The following is a 19,864-nucleotide window of genomic DNA, read 5'->3' as shown; positions in this document are numbered from 1 at the left end:
GGGGAGACTGGTCCACTGGCACTCGAACAAATTAGATGGGCTGAACAGCCTCTCGCTGTGCCGTCATCATTCTTACAGGTCCCCCCGCGACTGCTCCGCTCGCAGCCTGCTCGCTGAAAAGGTGATGGGGGAGAGAGAGAGGGAGGGAGGGAGGGAGGGAGGGAGGGAGGCAGGGAGGACGGGAGGGATGGAGGGATGAGAACGACCCGCAGCCCCTCACCTCCACCGCCAGAGCAACTCCCCCCCCCCCCCCCCCCCCCCCCTCCCGATGTGTGTGTGTTACCCAGTGAAGGGGAGTAAGGGAGCGGGACTCAGGGGAGAGCGCGACCTGAGGCCGGAGCCAGGGACGAAACCGCGGTCGGCCACGGGTTCAGAAATAACTGCCCGGGAACACGATGAGCAGCTTGAGCCGACGGGAGTTTGACCCGGCTCTGGCTCATTTATATCGTCCATTCCATCCACAGACGCTGCCTTGCCCGCTGAGTTCCTCCGGCACTGTGTGTTTTGCTCAGGATTACAGCATCTGTGGTTCAGGTACGGTAATCGCTATCACAACATGGGGGTGACACAATTACTTGGTGGGCGCACGCACACACACAGACACGCGCGAGGTTTCGGTCGTGGGCCCTGCGGACGATAAAATCGGGAGCTGACCTGGTTGGTGACCGACTCCGACCTCCAGCAACAGCAGCTTCGTCCGCCCCGAATCGTGGGGTTCACTCAACCCGTTGGCGGCGCCTTTCATCGCCCGGTGCGCTTTGAAAGCGTCCGCGAGATCTTCCATCGCCCATCGCGCTGAATCAGTCTGAAGAAGGCTTTCGGCCCGAAACGTTGCCTATTTCCTTCGCTCAATAGATGCTGCTGCACCCGCTGAGTTTCTCCAGCTTTCTTTTGTGTACCTGCGCTGAATTATAATGTCCCACCCCCACTGCCTGCTAATCGACGTCTCTCTCGTCCAATCGGCGTCAACGATCCTTAGTCCCACCACCACTGTCTCGCGGAAAGCGGACATTTTTAATTTAAAAAAAAATCACCGATTTTCAAAATCCGGATAACAATACATAGGGGGATTATCGCCCACCTCCCAACACATGGGGGCGTGAATCTTCGTCTGTCCATTCCCTCCACGGATGCTGCCTGAGACACAGAGTTGCTCCAACACTGTAGTTTTTGTTTGATATTCCAGCATCTTCAGTTCTTGGTTTATCCGTTAATCTGGATCTGTTTGAACTGTTTATTTTCAGCAGCGGCGCGGCGCAGACCACACCCGGAGTCCCAGGATCCAGGCCCAGTCATGGCGACCAGCGAGGAACTGGATCGCGCTTCGGCGGAGCTGAAGGCGAACATGAAGGAGGCAAGGGCAGCGATGGGGCTGTTCCAGGATAGAGCCGTGTTCGCCACTACGGCCGGTGTGTTGAAGGGAATCTTCCAGGTGGGCGGCGCCATTCTGAAGCTGGTGCTGGGAAAGCGGGAGAGCGAGGAGCTGACATATATGAAAGAACAGTTCCAGGCCGTCAGGAACCAACTGGATGTGATTTCTGATCAGATCCGGCAGGTGTTGTGGGAGATCGAGAGGAGCACGATCAACAACCAGTACTTCCCCATCGAGGAGAACCTCAAGAACCAGTTCCGCAAATACATGGACATCCTGAGATCAGCGCCCGAGTTCCGCGACAAGGAACGAGACGAGTTCCTCGCACACTTCGACGCTACGAAGGGCGACCAGAACCTGCACACGCTCTTCGACGCGGTCATGGGCTTCTCCGCCGTCTTTGGGAAGCCCATCCTGGAGACGGCCATGAGCTACGACCAAAGGAACCGGCGCCTGATTGAAGTCATGTGTTGCCGGCTGAAGGAGCTCTTCTGCATCGGTCTGATCGCTCTCCTGGGCCACGCCGCCGTCACCGGCAACGACGTGGAGGCGTTGAAGAAAGAGTGGAACCAGAAACTGGCGCAAGTAGAAACCAAAATGAAATCCATGGTAGATCGGTGCGTCAGCGAGTTTGCGCAGCAGGCAGAGATAGATGTCGAGAGGATGGTGAAGGACAAGGGGGAGAGAGATAACAAGGGGTGCATCGGCTTTATCCTGGAGAGACTAGTGAAGAAATACAACTGGGTCCGCTGGTCAGTGCGCGTCTATGATCCTGTCTCAGGCTTTGACAATCACTGTGTCGGTGGCCCAAACCGTTTTGAGTTTTTTCCGGCTCAATAACATCAACGTGGTTGTGTCTTACTCCATCGACCCAAAACCCATAGACGAGGCACAGATCGGCCAGTTGATGCAGAGCAAGGATGGCTGGAGGGACGCAAGAGACGTGTTCGAGTTCATCTCCACCAACGTCCCGGACAACTACATGGTCCACGCGGTCAGGCGCTACAAAGGCCTGTGGAACCACAAGGACTTCCCCAACGCCTGCCACTTCTGGGAGACCTACAGTGGGGTCACCCTCTGTGTCCACTCCACATGATGGCCCCAGAGGCGAGCCGGTCCCGTCATGGCGGGGTATGGTAGAAATTAAACAGATCAAATATGTGATTAAAATAAATCGGGACCCAATCAGGTCAGTGTCCGCATCCTAGATTTATCAGCGTTACAATTCGGCGCTTAGAGTCCAATCAAAGGTCACCGTCGGATTGTAACACCGTCGGTGTGCAACCGGTGAGCAGCCGCTTCCCCAGTTTACTGACCGTCCGCTGAACACCAAACGCTGCAGACACGACCCTGTCTGGTTACCTCCTGCACTCAGCAGCCGCTGCCCGGCAAACAACACAATGGCCACCGGCAGCAGGGTTTCCTGATGCCTATTATTCTTGTATTGTTGTCATTGCTTGGCTGTGCTTAAAGTGATTAATCGGTTCTGTGAAAATATATTCGATGTACACGGTAATCAATTCAATGAATTCGAGTCACGAGTCAAGTGTTTAATTGCGATTTGTAACCACAACGGAACCCTGAAATTCGTGCTTGCTGCAGCGTAAAAGCCTGCAAACGGAAAAACAAATAGTTATTTATAATAATACAAAAAAATGTCACCTATTATTTTGCTCCAGAGATGCTGCCTGTCCCGCTGAGTTACTGCACCCACCACCCTTTGTGTGACAAATCTACCCCTTAGTTTCATATTAAATCTTTCACCTTCACCTTCAAATGATGTCCCCGGTCACGGTCGCGGTGGCGCAGCGGTAGAGTTGTCGCCTTACAACGAATGCAGCGCCCGAGACCCGAGTTCGATCCCGTCTACGAGTTCTGTCTGTACGGAGTTTGTACGTTCTCCCCCCGTGCCGAGTGGGTTTTCTCCGAGATATTCGTTTTCCTCCCACACTCCAAAGACGTACAGGTTTGTAGGTTAATTGGCTTGGTATATGTGTAAATTGACCCTAGTTTGTGTAGCATAGTGTTAAGATATGGGGGTCGCTGGTCGGCGCGGACTCGGTGGGCCGAAGGCCCTGTTTCCGCGCTGTATCTCTAAACTAAACTCTGGGAAAGAGACTCTGTGCATCTACCCAATCTATTCCGTTCATGATTTTATACAGCTCTCTAAGATCACCCATCATCCACATTCACTCCAACATATAGTCCCAGCCCACTCAAGCTCTCCCTCTAGCGCACACACTCTAGTCCTGGCAACCTGACCTCCCGCTGGCTCAACACTTCAACTCCCCCTCCCATTCCGTACCCGACCTCTCTGTCCTGGGTCTCCTCCATGGCCAGAGGGAGCACCACCGGGAATTGGAGGAACAGCACCTCATATTCCGCTTGGGGAGTCTGCATCCTGGGGGCATGAACATTGAGTTCTCCAAATTTTGTTAGCCCTTGCTGTCTCCTCCCCTACCTATCTCCCCGTCAGCCCTCGGGCTCATCGTCCTCCTTTTCCTTCCTTATACAACACTTTAACTTCGGTATTCATCTCCCCTCTCACACCGTTCACTATCAGCCTAGACCTTATTCTCTTATCCCTTCTCGAACTTTCCTTCCCATTAATTCGGGAGTCTTTAAATTCATATTAATTCGGTTGACACCTGGTACTCGCTGCCAGGGAGGTGTGGATTTAGGTACAATCACTCGCTTCACTGGCATTCACAGTGAAAGAGTCGAGGCTCGCAGGGGTATGTGCCTCAGGTGCGAAGGTTCGAAAGAGATTGACCAATTGTTACAAAGTGCTGGAGTAATTCAGCGGGTCAGGCAGCATCTCTGGATAAAATGGATAGGTGACATTATAGTTGGTCTAATCTGTCCAAGTTTAATTGTTCTTGTGTATCGTCCACCAAAAATGCATAAGGACTTTATCTCACAATTTGCTGATCTTATTTCTAGCTTGTTGCCCAAATTCGACCGGGTCCTGATTCTTGGTGACTTTAACATTCATGTCGGTTGTCCCACATTAATGAATTTATGAACAGGGTTGAGTCCTTCAATCTGACTCTATTTAGGGCTGGACCACGCACATGCTTGGCCATACACTTGACTTGGTCTCCCAATTTGTAATACAGATATTATTGATACGTGCCTGTCTGATCACAGTGCAATTATATTCGATACATCTTCTCAAATACCAGGAAGCAAAAAAGTCTGCGAGAACACAACACTTTTCCGACCTCATTTCCAAAAACATCAAAAATACCAAGGTCATATTTAGTACTATTACCTCTGTCATATGTCCTGCACCCAGTACCAGCTTAGCTGGGACCCCTGCTAAGTGCGAAGAATTTACAACATTCTTCACCAGCAAAGTTAAGAACATCAGAACGAATATTTCCCTTCCCATCCGTGACCTGGGTGTCTCATTAGTCTGTTCCTCTAAATTGTTTCCAACCCGTCCCTCCCTTGTAAAGCTTGTCTCCGCTATGAAACCTGCTACCTGCCCCATCGCCGTTTTCCCTTTTGCCCTTCTGAAGGATGTCATTGCAATAGCCGGTCCCAGCATCCTCGCCATCATCAACAATTATCGGGCCACTGACGCTGTTCCAAACTGTTTCAAGCACGCGGTGGTCCAGCTCCTCCTGATAAAACATAACCTAGACCCCACCTTGCCAAGCAACCACAGATCTATCAGGAAAATCGCCTGTCCACCCCCTCCCCAGACGCTGCCTGAGTTACTCCTGCACTTTGTGACTTGTTTTGTCAGGGTTTCACGCCTGCAGCCTGGGGGGTGGGGGGGGGGGGGGGGTGGCGTACAGCGTGGTGAATATGTGGATTCTTTGCCACAGAATGCTGTGGGGGCCAAGTCAGTGTGTGTTTTTAAGGCAGATATATTTTCTTGGTTGGTAGTTATGGGGAGCGTTGCAGGAGAATGGGGTTAGGAGAATGGCAGAGAATTCCACAGATTCACCACTCTATGTCCGCACTCTACAGCCACCCCTGCCAGAACACAAGGTCAGAAGTGACAGAACAAGGGGGTCACAGTTTGAGGATAAGGGGGAAGTCTTTTCGGACCGAATTAAGATTTGTTTTTTCACACAGAGAGTGGTGAATCTGTGGAATTATCTGTCACAGCGGGTGGTTGAGGCCAGTTCATTGGCTATATTTAAGAAGGAGTTAGATGTGATCCTTGTGGCTAAAGGGGTCAGGGGGTATGGAGATATGGCAGGTACAGGATACTGAGTTGGATGATCAGCCATGATCATATGGAATGGCGGTGCAGGCTCGAAGGGCCTAATGGCGATCAACTAGTCCTTCAGGTTGGGGGTTGAGCACAGGGCTAACAACCCTGTCTCGTAAAACAAACATGTTATGGAAACAGCAACTGAAGGAATCCAGCCAAGAGGCATAATTGTCAGTTAGTAAGTAAGTAAGTTCGTGATGGATTTTTAGGGCAGTTTCTACTGGAGCCTACCAGGGAGCAAGAAATTCTGTATTTAGTGTTGTGTAATGAACCTGATTTGATAAAGGAACGAAAGATTTGATAAAGGAACGAAAGATTTGATAAAGAATCGTGGACGCATTGGTGATCATGTTCCAATGTTCTACAGATTCAGGATCGGTTCCTGTGGACTGGAGGGTAGATAATGTTCTCCCACTTTTTTAAGAAAGGCGGGGGAGAGGAAACGGGGAGTTATAAACCAGTTAGATAGACATCGGTGGTGGGGAAGATGCTGGAGTCAGTTATAAAAGATGAAATAGCGGCACATTTGGATAGCAGTAACTGGATTTGCCCGAGTCACCATGGATTTACGAAGGGGAAATCATGCTTGAATAATCTTCTGGAACTTGTTGATAATGTATCTAGGAAAATGGACAAGGGAAAGCCAGTGGATGTAGTGTACCTGGACTTTCAGAAAGCATTTGATAAGATCACACATAGGAGGTTTGTGGGCAAAGTTAGAGCATATGGTTTTGGGATTAGGGTACTGACATGGATAGAAAATTGGTTGGGAGACAGGAAACAACATGTAGGGATTAACATGTCCCTTTCAAAATGGCCAGTGATGTACTGCAAGGCTCGGTGCTGGGACCGCAGCTATTTACAATATATATTCATGGTTTAGATGAAGGGATTTAAAGTAACATTGGCAAATTTGCAGATGGCACAAAGCTGGGTGGCAGTGTGAACTGTGAGGAGGACGCTATGAGAACGCAGGGTGACCTGGACAAGTTGGGGGAGTGGGCAGATGCATGGCAGATGCAGTTTAATGTGGGGAAATGTGAGGCTACCCACTTTGGTGGCAAAAACAGGATGGCCGATTATTACCTGAATTGTTTCAAGTTGGGAAATGGGGAAGTACAACGAGATCTGGGGGGGGGGGGGGGGGGGGGGGGGGGGGGGGGGGTGTATCAGTCACTGAATCTAAGCATGCAGGTGCAACAGGTAGTGAAGAAAGCGAATGGCATGTTGACCTTCATAACAAGAGGAGTTGAGGGTAAGAGAAAAGAGGCCCTTCTGCAGTTTTACAGAGCCCTAGTGAGACCACACCTGTAGTATTGTGTGCAGTTTTGGTCCCCTAATTTGAGGAAGGACATTCTCGCTAGTTCAGCGTAGGTTCACGGGGTTAACAACCGGGATGGCGGGACTGTCATATGTTGATAGAATGGATCACTTGGACTTGTATAGTCTGGAATTTAGAAGGCAGAGAGGGTATCTTATCGAAACATATAAGATTATTAACAGTTTGGACACGCTAGAGGCAGGAAACATGTTACAGATGCTGTGAGTCCAGAGCCAGTGGCCACACTTTAAGAATAAGGGGTAAACCATTTAGAACCGAGACGAGGAAACACTTTTTCACACAGAGGGTTGTGAATCTGTGGAATTCTCTGCCTCAGAAGGCAGAGGAGTCCAATTTTCTGGATGCTTTCAAGGGAGAATTAGATATACTTAAAGAGAGCGGAGTCAAGTCAAGTCGTCAAGTTTATTCGTCACATACACATACGGTGCAGTGAAATGAAAAGTGGCAATGCTCGAGGACTTTGTGCAAAACGACAAACAAACAAACAACCAAACAAACTATAAACACAATCATAAACACACACACATATTATTTTACATATTAAAGGAAAAACGTTCAGTAAAGTTAGTCCCTGGTGAGATTTACAATCCAAATGGCCTCTGGGAAGAAACTCTTTCTCAACCTCTCCGTTCTCACAGCATGGCAACGGAGGCGTTTGCCTGACCGTAGCAGCTGGAACAGTCCGTTGCATGGGTGGAAGGGGTCTCCCATGATTTTATTTGCTCTGGAGTTGCAGCTTCTGATGTATTGGGCCCGCAGGGGGGCGAGTGAAGTTCCCATAGTTCGTTCGGCCGAATGCACTACTCTCTGCAGGGCCTTCTTGGCCTGGGCAGAGCAATTCCCAAACCAGAAGGTAATATTTCTGGACAAGATGCTTTCCACAGCCGCTGCGTAGATCCTCGGAGACACTCTGAATTTCCTCAATTGCCTGAGGTGGTAAAGGCGCTGCCTTGCCTTACTCACGAGTAAAGCGGTGTGTGATATTCATGTCATATCCTCAGAAATGTGAACTCCCAGATATTTAAAACAGCTCACCCTATCCACAGGATCCCCATTTATCCTCAATGGTGTGCACGTCCTCGGATGATGTGCCCTCCTAAAGTCCACGATCAGCTCCTTCGTTTTTTTGATGTTCAAGAGGAGGCTGTTATCCTGGCACCAGTGCTAGATCAGCCACCGCCTCCCGGTAGGCCCTCTCATCATTGTCTGAGATCAGGCCAATCACCAGAGTGTCATCAGCTAACTTAATTATTGAGTTGGAGCTGAACCTAGCCACACAGTCATGTGTGTACAGAGAGTACAATAGGGGGCCGAGGACGCAACAGTGATCAAAATATCTCAGCAGCTGCTCCACCCCCTCCGGAGACTAAGAAAAGCAGGTCTCCCTACTGTTCATCTAAGGACCTTCTACAGGGGCAATATCGAGAGTATATTGACCTACGGCATCACTTCCTGGTTTGGAGCTGCAAGGCTTATGAGCAAAACCAACTTAACAGGATAGGGAAGAGAGCCAGCAGGATCATTGGTGCCCCACTCCCTTTCCTGTTGGAGATCTATAAGAAGCGGAGCATCAGCAGAGCCATCCCATTATTAAGGACCCCTATCATCCATCACAACACATCTTCTCCATTCTGCCACCTGGGAAGAGGTACAGGAGCTTCAGCTGCTAAACCAGCAGGATGCTACACAGCAGATATGGTATTTTTTAATGTTTTAAGCTATATGTATTTGTTCTGTTTTTATTAATCATAGAAACATAGAAACATAGAAAATAGGTGCAGGAGTAGGCCATTCGGCCCTTCGTGCATGCATCGCCATTCAATATGATCATGGCTGATCATCCAACTCAGTATCCTCTACCTGCCTTCTCTCCATACCCCCTGATCCCTTTAGCCACAAGGGCCACATCTAACTCCCTCTTAAATATAGCAAATGGACTGGCCTCAACTACCTTCTGCGGCAGAGAATTCCAGAGATTCACCACTCTCCGTGTGAAAGATGTTTTCCTCATCTCGGTCAATAAAGATTTCCCCCTGATCCTTAAACTGTGACCCCTTGTTCTGGACTTCCCCAACATCGGGAACAATCTTCCTGCATCTAGCCTGTCCAACCCCTTAAGAATTTTGTAAGTAACTGATGGGAACTGATTGAGAAACAATGTTTTCGTTTAATCTGTGCATGTAAGTACTCAGTTAAAATGGCATTAAAGTAAATACTGAATAATGAATACTGAAGGCGGGGACGGGGTACTGATTGTGGATGATCAACCACGATGTGGTGGAAGATTGCAACCTTCACGTGGTCCGCCCTGTTTCGACTAATGCAATCGACTCGACGTGCACAAACGGAAGATCAAATAGAACAAGTTGTCCAACAACGTTAGGCTGTGCACGGCACACGAACGATGAAGAAGTTCAGCCATGATCACAGTAAATGGCGGTGCTGGCTCGAAGGGCCGAATGGTCCACTCCTGCACCTTATGTCGATTATCTATTGTCTATTATCCACCAGATAGTTCCAATATCAAGTTCAAGATGGAAGCGTACCCCCGTGGAGTAAAAGCTCATTGCGTTGTCTCACCTTAACCCTGTAACACCTCTCCCCACGGGAAACACGGAGACCATTGGAGCTGTGATTTTCCACTCACTGTGGGGCGGGGCCGTGTGGGTGAGGGAGGGGTTGAGTTTGTGACAGGAAGCTTCTGGCACAAACTTCGGTCTTGTCGTTGAGCGGAACCGCTTCCGGGATAAGCTGGGAGGTGGAGGGTGGAGGGTGGAGAGGGAGGTGTCATCACAAACAGGGAGATAAATACCTGAGAGATAACAGTGGGTGGGGGATCGGTGCAGGCGAGGGCGATTGACACGGGCGTGGCCCGTAAAACTATTTAATTGGTGAAACAGAACATGCCGTCTTATTCCAGTAAGTCCAGACCATCGCAGGTTAAGCCAGTCTAACAACTATCCGGAGAGGGCGGGGGGGGGGGGGGGGGGAGGGGTAGGGTGAGGATAGGTGCCTGTAAGGACCGGCCGGAACTGAGGTAGGGCCGGAGGTGTGGATCAGTCCGAAGAAGAGTCTCGACCCGAAACATCGCCTATCCAGTTCTCCAGAGGTATTGCCTGACCCGCTGAGTTACTCCAGCACTCTGTGTCTTATTTTTTTTTTTACCGGAGATGGATTAGGCAGGGTGTCAGCTGGGACAAGGCGGGGACTGAGGGTTCGGTTTTCAACACAGAGGGTAGGAACATGGAACTGCGGCTGCTGATGCACACAAGAAGACACAGACGGTGTTAGAGTATGCATAGTCACAATCGGAAGTAGCTGCCAGAGAAGGTAGTTGAGACTGGGAATATAACACAATTAAAAATACATCTTGACAGGTACATGAATAGGAAAGGTTCAGAGGGAGAAGGCGCTGGCAAACGGAACCAAATGAATAATTTGGAAACACAGGGCACTGCAAATGCCAGTAACAAAATAAGACAAAGTGCTGGAGTAACTCAGCAGGTCAGGCAACATCTCTGGAGAACATGGATAAGACGTTTCGAGTCGCCACAACACCAACCCATCTTCTCCAGAGTTGCTGTCTGACCCGCTGAGTTACTCCAGTACTTTGTGTCTTTTGTCGTCGACGTTGATGAGCTGGGCCGAAGGGCCTGTTTTGTGCTGGACCGATCTGCAACTCTTGACTACAATTTGCAGGTGGTTTAAGGTGCAATATTGCCGCACGCCGGGCAGAGCTGGTATTACATTATTAACTGTGTCCGCGGGTGGGAATCGCTCCACTGAAGACACAAGCTCATTTAACTCTTCTTCCAACCCATGACCACAACCCCCTGAAAGTTCAACACAACTCGCAGCAGGAAGTGTGAGGTGTTGCATTTTGGAAAGTCTAACATGCGCAGGACCTGCACAGTGAATGGTAGGGGACTGGCGTGTTTTGCAGAGTACAGTAGATCTAGGAGGTGCAAGTTTCCTTGAAGGTGGCGTCTCAGGTAGATGGGGAAGTCATAAAGGCGTTTGGCACATTGGCCTTCATCAGTCAAAGTATTGAATATAGAAGTTGGGAGGTCATATTGCAGTTGTATAAGACGTTGGTGAGTCCGTATTTAGAGTACAGTGTTCAGTTCTGGGCACCATGTTATAGAAAATATATTGTCAGCTTGAAAGGGTACAGAGCAGATTTACGAGAATGTTGCCAGGACTAGAGTGTGTGCGCTAGTGGGAGAGGTTGTGTAGGCTGGGACTATTGTTTAGAGTGAAGGAGGATGCTGGGTGATCTTAGAGAGCTGTATCAAATCATGAGAGGAATAGATTGGGTAAATGCACAGAGTCTCTTGCACATAGTTAGTTTAGTTTAGAGATACAGCGCCGAAACAGACCCTTCGGCCCACCGAGTCCCCGGCGACCAAGGACCCCCGCACCTTAACACGATGCTACACACACTAGGGACAATTTACGGATACACCAAACCAATTAACCTACAAACATGTACGTCTTTGGAGTGTAGGAGGAAAACGAAAATCTCGGAGAAAACCCAGTCGGTCACGGGGAAAGAACGAACAGACTCCATACAGACAGCACCCGTAGTCGGGATCGAACTCGGGTCTCGGGCGCTACATTCGCTGTAAGACGACTACTCTACCGCTGCGTCACGGTGACCGTGACCGGAAGACATCATTTGAAGGTGAAGGGGAAAGATTTAATATGAATCTGAGGGGTAGCTTTTTCACACAAAGGGTGGTGGATGTATGGAACAAGCTGCCAGGGGAGGTATTTGAGGCAGGGACTATCCCAACGTTTAAAAAACAGTTAGACAGGTACACGGATAGGACCGGTTTGGGGGGATATGGACCAAACGCGGGGCAGGTGGGAGAAGACTAGTGTTGGTGGGATATGTTGGCTATTGTGAGCAAGCTAGGCCAAACGGTCTGTTTCCACGCTGTATCACTCTATGACAGTGTGTTAAATAAGGCGTATGATATGCTTGCCTTCTCTGGTTGCCCATTGAGTATTTGAGTCAGGAAGACATATTGCAGCTTTATAAATATTCGGCTCGGCTGGTCTATGGAGCATTGAGTTCAGTTCGTGTCGCCCTATTACAGGATGGACGCGGAGGCTTTGGGGAGAGTGCAGAAGTTTATCAGAATGCTAAAAAAGCACACAGTGCTGGAGTAACTCAGCAGGTCAGATAGCATCTCGGGATGGATGGATGAGCGCCTTTTCGGTCAGGACCCTTCCTCATACCAGAATGCTGCCTGGTTTAGAGGGATGAGGGTGTTTTCTTCTGAGCGTCGGTGAATGAGAGATGATTGGGTAGAAGTTTATAACATTGTGAGATATGGTAGAGTTTTTTTTCTAGGATGGAAATATTAATTGCCAGATAGAATGTATTTGTGAGACGAGAAACGTTTAAAGGAGATGTGCAGGACAAGCTTTTTACACCCATAGTGAAAGGCGACCCGACGGCGCGGGCAGGAGTCGTGGTGGCCGGATTTACGATCGTGGCTTTTGAGACCTCGGCTGGCACGTGAGCGGGCAACTTGGACAGGTTGGGGGAGTGGGCACAGATGGGAAATAGTGTGGCAAATTGTGGAGTCATGCATTTTGGTAGTGGGAATAAAGACAAACAATTGTCTAAATCGGGTGGGAATCCAGAAATCGGAAGTGCAAAGGGACTTGGGATTCCCCAAAAATATAATCTGCAAGTCGAATCGGTATCAAAGGAAACAAACCTGCTAGCATTTATTTCAAGAGGGCTAGAATACTAAAACAATGTTGAGGCACTTTCAGGCGCTGGTAAAGTCGCATTTGGAATATCGTGAGCAATTCTGGGCACCATATCTGAGGAAGGATGTGCTGGCTCTGGAGAGGGTCCAGAGGAGGTTTACAAGAATGATCACAGGAATGAGTAGGTTAACCTATGATGAGCGTTTGTGTGGGGAAGCCTAGGTTGAGCACTGGGCCTGTACTCGCTGGAGTTTAGAAGAATGAGGGGGGACTTCATTGAAACATACAGAATAGAAACGACTTGGATAGAATGGATGTGGGGAGGGTGTTTCCACGAGTGGGAGAGTCTAGGACTAGAGGCAATAACCTCAGAATTAAAGGACGTTTTTTAAGGAAGGAGATGAGGAGACATTTATTTCGTCAGGTGGTGGTGAATCTGTGGAATTATTTGCCACAGAAGGCTACGGAGGCCAAGTCGGTGGATATTTTTGAGGCAGAGAGAGATGGATTCTTGATTAGTACGGGTGTCCGAGGTTATGGGGAGAAGAGAGGAGAATGGGGTTAGGTGGGATAGATAGATCAGCCACGATTGAATGACAGAATAGACTAAATTAACCGAATGGCAGGGGGGATGTCGGGGAACTCTGATTACTGGCTTTGCTTGGATTCACCCAGAGGTGATGGTAATGTCGGCTGTTTCCACACGGAACCTCCACCGGGTAACCCGCACATTTGTTGAGGCACCAGACTATTTTTGTAACGAAGTCGTTACCTCCAGCTCGGACACCAATTTTTGTTAACTAATAATGGTACAGATGTATGGATCTGATCGGCTCTGTCAGTGGACTGTTTGCAACCTTCTCTCCCGTCTTTATCACCTGTTTCCCAGGCAACAATGGACCATTGTGGGCTAAACCCTTAATTGGTCATCTGTTACCGGCCCCAGCATGTGTTAGTCTTTAGCTACCTTCGGACCCTCCCCGCCCCCACCCCCTCCCCGACTCTACTTTCAATCTGAAGAAGGTTCTCGACCTGAAACGTCACCTGTTCCATTTTTCTCAAGTGATGCTGCCTGACCCGCTGAGATACTCCAGCACTCTGTGTCTATCTTCGGTATAAACCAGCATCTGCAGTTCCTTCCTACACACGTTCACCCCCCGCCCTCCCAATATATTCCATCAAATATATCCCATGGATATGGAGTACCAAGTTTACATATCCGTTGTGCAGCTGCAAGTAAGAATGTTATTGTTCCTTTCGACATTAAAACACTCTTGAAAGTTGAGGCGAAGAGGCGGAGGGAGGTGCAATTACAACGCGTCCAGGGAGATGGGACTGGTACATAGATGGCAAATGTGGTGAGGGATCTGATCTAATTCGGACAAATGGGATTGGCCTTGATGGGCATGAAGTCAGCACGGACAGGTTGGGCCTAAATCACGGGTTTCCGCGCTGCACGGGTGGACAGCAGACAGGGTGTTCCGATCGAAGGGATGCGTGAGGAAAAGTGATGTTGAACTCACCCGAAGGGGAGGTTGGAGTTGGAGGGCGCCGTTTAGTCGGTGATGTCCTGGAATACCTGTCGCTGAGGAAGGGGTTGATGCGAGGTGAAAGTGCGGGAAAGATACTACTAACACGGAAAGAACGCAGAGGTGATCCTTGAGGATGTTGCTAGGACTCGAGGGCCTGAGCTATAGGGAGAGGTTGGGCAGGGTAAGGCTTTATTCCTTGGGGCACAGGAGGCTGAGGGGCGATGCAATATAACGTCGGGTTATGGTTCCATAGAATATAGAAGATAGACACAAAACGCTGCAGTAACTCAGCGGGACAGGCAGCATCTCTGGAGCAAAGGAATAGGTGACATTGTTTTGTATTATTACATAATATCACTTTGTTATTCCGTTTGCAAGATTTTACGCTGCAGCAAGCACGAGTTTCAGGGTTCCGTTGTGGTTACAAATGACAATTAAACACTTGACTCGTGATTCGAATTTATTGAACTGATTACCATGTACATCGTATATATTTTCATAGAACCGATTAATCACTTTAAGCACAGTCAAGCAATGACAACGATTGATCTACAAGGATAAAGGGCATCAGGAGACCCCGCTGCCGGTGGCCATTGTGTTGTTTGCCGGGCAGCGGCTGCTGAGTGCAGGAGGTAACCAGACAGGGTCGTGTCTGCAGCGTTTGGTATACAGCGGACGGTCAGTAAACTGGAGAAGCGGCTGCTCATCGGTTACACACCGACGGTGTTACAATCCGACGGTGACTATTGATTGGACTCTAAGCGCCGAATTGTAACGCTGATAAATCTAGGACGTGGCCACTGAACTGATTGGGTCCGGATTCATTTTAATCACATATTTGATCTGTTTAATTTCTAACATACCCCGCCATGACGGGACCGGCTCGCCTCTGGGGCCATCATGTGGAGTGGACACAGAGGGTGACCCCACTGTAGGTCTCCCAGAAGTGGCAGGCGTTGGGGAAGTCCTTGTGGTTCCACAGGTCTTTGTAGCGCCTGACCGCGTGGACCATGTAGTTGTCCGGGACGTTGGCGGAGATGAACTCGAACACGTCTCTGGCGTCGCTCCAGCCATCCTTGCCCTGCATCAACTGGCCGATCTGTGCCTCGTCGATGGATTTTGGGTCGATGGAGTAAGACACAACCACGTTGATGTTATTGAGCCGGAAAAACTCAAAACGGTTTGGGCCACCGACACAGTGATTGTCAAAGCCTGAGACAGGATCATAGACGCGCACTGACCAGCGGACCCAGTCGTATTTCTTCACCAGTCCCTCCATGATAAAAGTGGCGCACCCCTTGTTATCTCTCTCCCCCTTGTCCTTCACCATCCTCTCGACATCTATCTCTGCCTGCTGCGCAAACTCGCTGACGCACCGATCTACCATGGATTTCATTTTGGTTTCTACTTGCGCCAGTTTCTGGTTCCACTCTTTCTTCAACGCCTCCACGTCGTTGCCGGTGACGGCGGCGTGGCCCAGGAGAGCGATCAGACCGATGCAGAAGAGCTCCTTCAGCCGGCAACACATGCTTTCCATCAGGCGCCGGTTCCTTTGGTCGTAGCTCATGGCCGTCTCCAGGATGGGCTTCCCAAAGACGGCGGAGAAGCCCATGACCGCGTCGAAGAGCGTGTGCAGGTTCTGGTCGCCCTTGGTCACGTCGAAGTGTGTGAGGAACTCGTCTCGTTCCTTGTCGCGGAACTCGGGCGCTGATCTCAGGATGTCCATGTATTTGCGGAACTGGTTCTTGAGGTTCTCCTCGATGGGGAAGTACTGGTTGTTGATCGTGCTCCTCTCGATCTCCCACAACACCTGCCGGATCTGATCAGAAATCACATCCAGTTGGTTCCTGACGGCCTGGAACTGCTCCTTCATATATGTCAGCTCCTCGCTCTCCCGCTTTCCCAGCACCAGCTTCAGAATGGCGCCGCCCACCTGGAAGATTCCCTTCAACACACCGGCCGTAGTGGCGAACACGGCTCTATCCTGGAACAGCCCCATCGTTGCCCTTGCCTCCTTCATGTTCGCCTTCAGCTCCGCCGAAGCGCGATCCAGTTCCTCGCTGGTCGCCATGACTGGGCCTGGATCCTGGGACTCCGGGTGTGGTCTGCGCCGCGCCGCTGCTGAAAAGAAACAGTTCAAACAGATCCAGATTAACGGACACACCAAGAACTGAAGATGCTGGAATATCAAACAATATATACAGCGTTGGAGCAACTCTGTGGCTCAGGCAGCATCTGTGGAGGGAATGGACAGACGAAGATTCACGCCCCCATGTTTTGGGAGGTGGGCGATAATCCCCCTATGTATTGTTATCCGGATTTTGAAAATCGGTGATTTTTTTTTTAATTAAAAATTTCCGCTTTCCGCGAGACAGTGGTGGGGGGACTAAGGATCGTTGACGCCGATTGGACGAGAGAGGGGAGGGCGGATGGAAAGCACACCTCGGCGCACCGCTTCCAAACAGCCGCGACCCTATCGAGCGGCAGTCCGCTAAGAAATAAAGGCTGGGTCCGAGCCAAACGACCGTTGTGAGGCTGCCAAACAGCCCCCCTACGAGTTCGGGCGCTCCGGGAACTTCCCACGATAATTTTACTGATACTTTTCCGGGGACGTGTTGCTGGAGGTCGGAGTAAAGTCGCGTCGACGTCACCAAATCCATGGTCAGCTCACGTATTTTATCGTCCCATCAGCTGGGCCCCTACGGAAACTTCTCCGTAATAATCCAGCCGTACGCTCCCCGCCCCCCCCCACGTCGTTATTAGTCTGTGTGTGTTGCGTGCGCCCCCACCCATACACAGTTGGGCTTGGCGTCACACGACCAATGTTGTGGATATGATAGCGATTTTACCGTACCTTGACAACCAAAAGATAGCGTACAATCCTGGGCAAAATAAAAAACATTTTTTTTTCCCCATAGTGGACCCCCCCCCGCTGAATCAGCGGCAGGCAAGGGCCTTTTTTTTTTTTTTTTTTGTTTCTTTTTTTTTTTTTTTTTTTGTTTTTTTTTTTTTTACTGTGGCAATGGCAGGTCTATGGATGGGAATGGGGACGTAAAAAATGAGGCCCGAGTCCGGTGGTCAAACAAAACCTACAGTTTTCGGGGCTTCAAAAAGCTTGCCAGCTCAGCATCGTGTTCCAGGGCTGGCTGTTCTTACACGTATTAACCGTGGCCCGAACACGTGCGCGCGCTTCGACCTATGGCGCCGTTTCCGCCAGGTAGCTCGGCCCTCGCAGGCATCTTCGACCCTCCGTCGCTGAATGTCCCGCTCCCTAGTTCCCCACCGCTCGCCTGCACGGTCCCTGTTTTGGTGTCCACCTCCGGCGTCCGTTGACATAGCACCGGCCTACGACCACATCCTCGGGGCCCTCACGCGTGCCCCAGGGTGGGGGCGGGGGGAAGTTTGATTGGTTCGGTTTTATGGCATGGTGCGACGCGTGAGGGGTCTGCGCGGTCGTTCTCATCCCTCCTCACACTGTACCGTTGACTCCATCCCTGATTCTGCCCCCCTCCCCCGCCCTCCTATTACCTCCCCTCCATCCCTCCATCACTCTCTCTCCCCATCACCTTGTTTCAGCCCCGAGCCACAGGGACCCACAGATGCGAGTCGGAAATCAGTCGCGGGGGGGACATTGTAAGAATGATGGGGGGGGACCGGGCCACAGCGAGAAGAGGCTTGTTCAGCCCATTCTTAATTTGTGTCGGAGTGCTACAAGGTGGTACCAGTTCTCCCTCAAGGTTTCCCTAACACCAGGGACACTATTTCCTGTTGTTACGGGAATTCTCTTCTGCGTTTGCCTTGTTGATCTGAGGACACGGTGGGTGAAGGGGGACATTGCGTTGTACAGAGTGTTCTTCCCTGTAAACCTATCGCCAAAGCTGTTTATCACAGTAAACCTTACCCTCGTTACTCACACCACGCCCGCCACCGTTACATTTGGGACATCTAGACCCTTAACCCTGTTGTCCGTACACAACACTTTTGTCAGGTCGGCCATCATTTCCTGACGCTTTCCCGCGAATTCAAGACAGCTTATTCCAACTGCCTCCGGATTAAAAACCACTGGCACTTCTGCGTCCATTTTCCCAATGCCTTTCCCCGACTTAAGTAGCAAGGGGTTGTTTCCTGGGAAAGCTGGAAGCCCTCCCGACCCTGGAAGCTTCCCTCCTTCGATTCAAGGGGGTTTGGGCCTCCACGGTCCAGGGGGGCTAAAAGGGGCGCTTTTGTTCAGCGGACGGATCCGCAAAAAAAATGGGCGGGGATTTATGGGCAGACGCTGGGAGATAATCAGCAAGACTAAAAATGAAAAACTTTCGGTTTATTTTAGTAGCGATTTTTAAATTATTAATTGTTCACGGTAGGAAGGGGATGGGAGAAACTTGGATACAAGTGGTTTGTTTGGGCCTGCGGCCAAGTACCCAACAAAAAAAAACCCCAACACACCATGTGTGTATGGATTAAGTGTTAGTATGCTGGAGATATGCCTACTGTCATGGGGGGAAACGTTTGCCAGTTGCCTGGGTACTGGGGGGGGGGGGGGGGGCAAGCCGTTCCTGAAATTAGTGGTATGTTGCGTTCCATGTATCCGTTATTTTTCTGGCCGGTGACCTGGCAGGGAGGGGGGAAGACGGGAAGGAAGGGGGAACCGAGCCACAGGTGTGGAAGGTTGTAGATGGGGGGTCGAGGCGGGGGAGGTGGGAGTTCTAGGGGGTCTTGGGCCGGTGGGGGTGGGGGGGGGGAACTGGGGCTTACTAATCCAACAAAACTCCTCGGCAATTTTTACCTTTCGGTCTTGTTCCAAGAGGGGACGGGGTGCCGGGAACCGTGTGCGTGAATGGGGCGGGTAGGCACAAGGCACGAGTAAAGACCAACGACAACGGATGGCTTCTTGGGGGGGGGACTATGGGGGAACTTTTAAGAAGGGTGGGGCAAGAGGTAATAGGGGGGAGGGGGGAGGAGATAATTCTTTGGGCCAAACAACGGGCAAGGCCAGTGTACTAGGTGGGGGATTGTTACCGCCAAATCTATGTTACAATATATATTAATGATTTAGGGATGAAGGTATTTAAAAGTAAACATTAACAAAATTTGCAAGGATGTGGACCCACATAGCTGGGTGGGGCAGGTGTGGGAACTGTGAGGAGAGTGTGCTTTGCTAGGGGCATGCAAGGGGGACTTGGAGGGTTGGTGAGTGCGGGACATATTGCAAGATTTGGCCCCCCCCCCCCCCCCCAGTTTTAATGTGGGATACATGTGTGAGGTAATCAATTTGGTTAGGGCAAAAAAACGCGGAAAGGCAGCCAAGTTTGGGAAGTTGGGAAAATGGGGGGGGGGGGGACCGTAACCCATCGGGGATTATGGGTGAGCATTGTTTTCATAAAATTTACTGGAAAGTGAAGCTTTCCGGTGACAACAGGCAGTGTCAGTTTTGGGTTCTCCAAATGTTGTGAAGGCCCCATTCTTGCTATTCGAAGGAAGGGCAGCCCGTAGGTGTTCACACCGGTAAATTTCTCGGACAAATGATGGTGGGGACTGGCATTATGTTGTTTGAATTGGAGCCGAACAGGGGCTCGGTTATAATATGGGAAATAAATTAGGCCGGATGAGGAAAGGTCCTTATTTGAAACACATAGAGGATTATTAGGAGTTTTGGCAAAATA

General features: G+C 50.2%; 2 protein-coding genes across 2 annotated transcripts; one reads left to right on the top strand and one right to left on the bottom strand.

Annotated features, from left to right (window-relative positions):
* Positions 1–395: 395 nt before the first annotated feature.
* On the top strand, positions 396–2,295 carry LOC129706168 (protein rapunzel-like). Its single transcript, XM_055650215.1, has 2 exons — positions 396–534; positions 1,245–2,295. Exons 1-2 carry the CDS (start codon positions 396–398, stop codon positions 2,210–2,212), a joined length of 1,107 nt encoding a protein of 368 aa, XP_055506190.1. The 3' UTR covers positions 2,213–2,295.
* A 12,358-nt stretch (positions 2,296–14,653) lies between these two features.
* LOC129716101 (protein rapunzel-like) lies at positions 14,654–16,205 on the bottom strand. Its single transcript, XM_055665992.1, has one exon. The coding sequence runs from the start codon at positions 16,201–16,203 to the stop codon at positions 15,103–15,105; it is 1,101 nt and encodes a 366-aa protein (XP_055521967.1). The 5' UTR covers positions 16,204–16,205; the 3' UTR covers positions 14,654–15,102.
* Positions 16,206–19,864: the final 3,659 nt, after the last annotated feature.

This window comes from Leucoraja erinacea, chromosome 2, assembly GCF_028641065.1.
Source record: "Leucoraja erinacea ecotype New England chromosome 2, Leri_hhj_1, whole genome shotgun sequence".
In the NCBI taxonomy this organism is placed as follows: domain Eukaryota; kingdom Metazoa; phylum Chordata; class Chondrichthyes; order Rajiformes; family Rajidae; genus Leucoraja; species Leucoraja erinaceus.
This window is presented reverse-complemented; position numbering and strand designations above follow the sequence as displayed.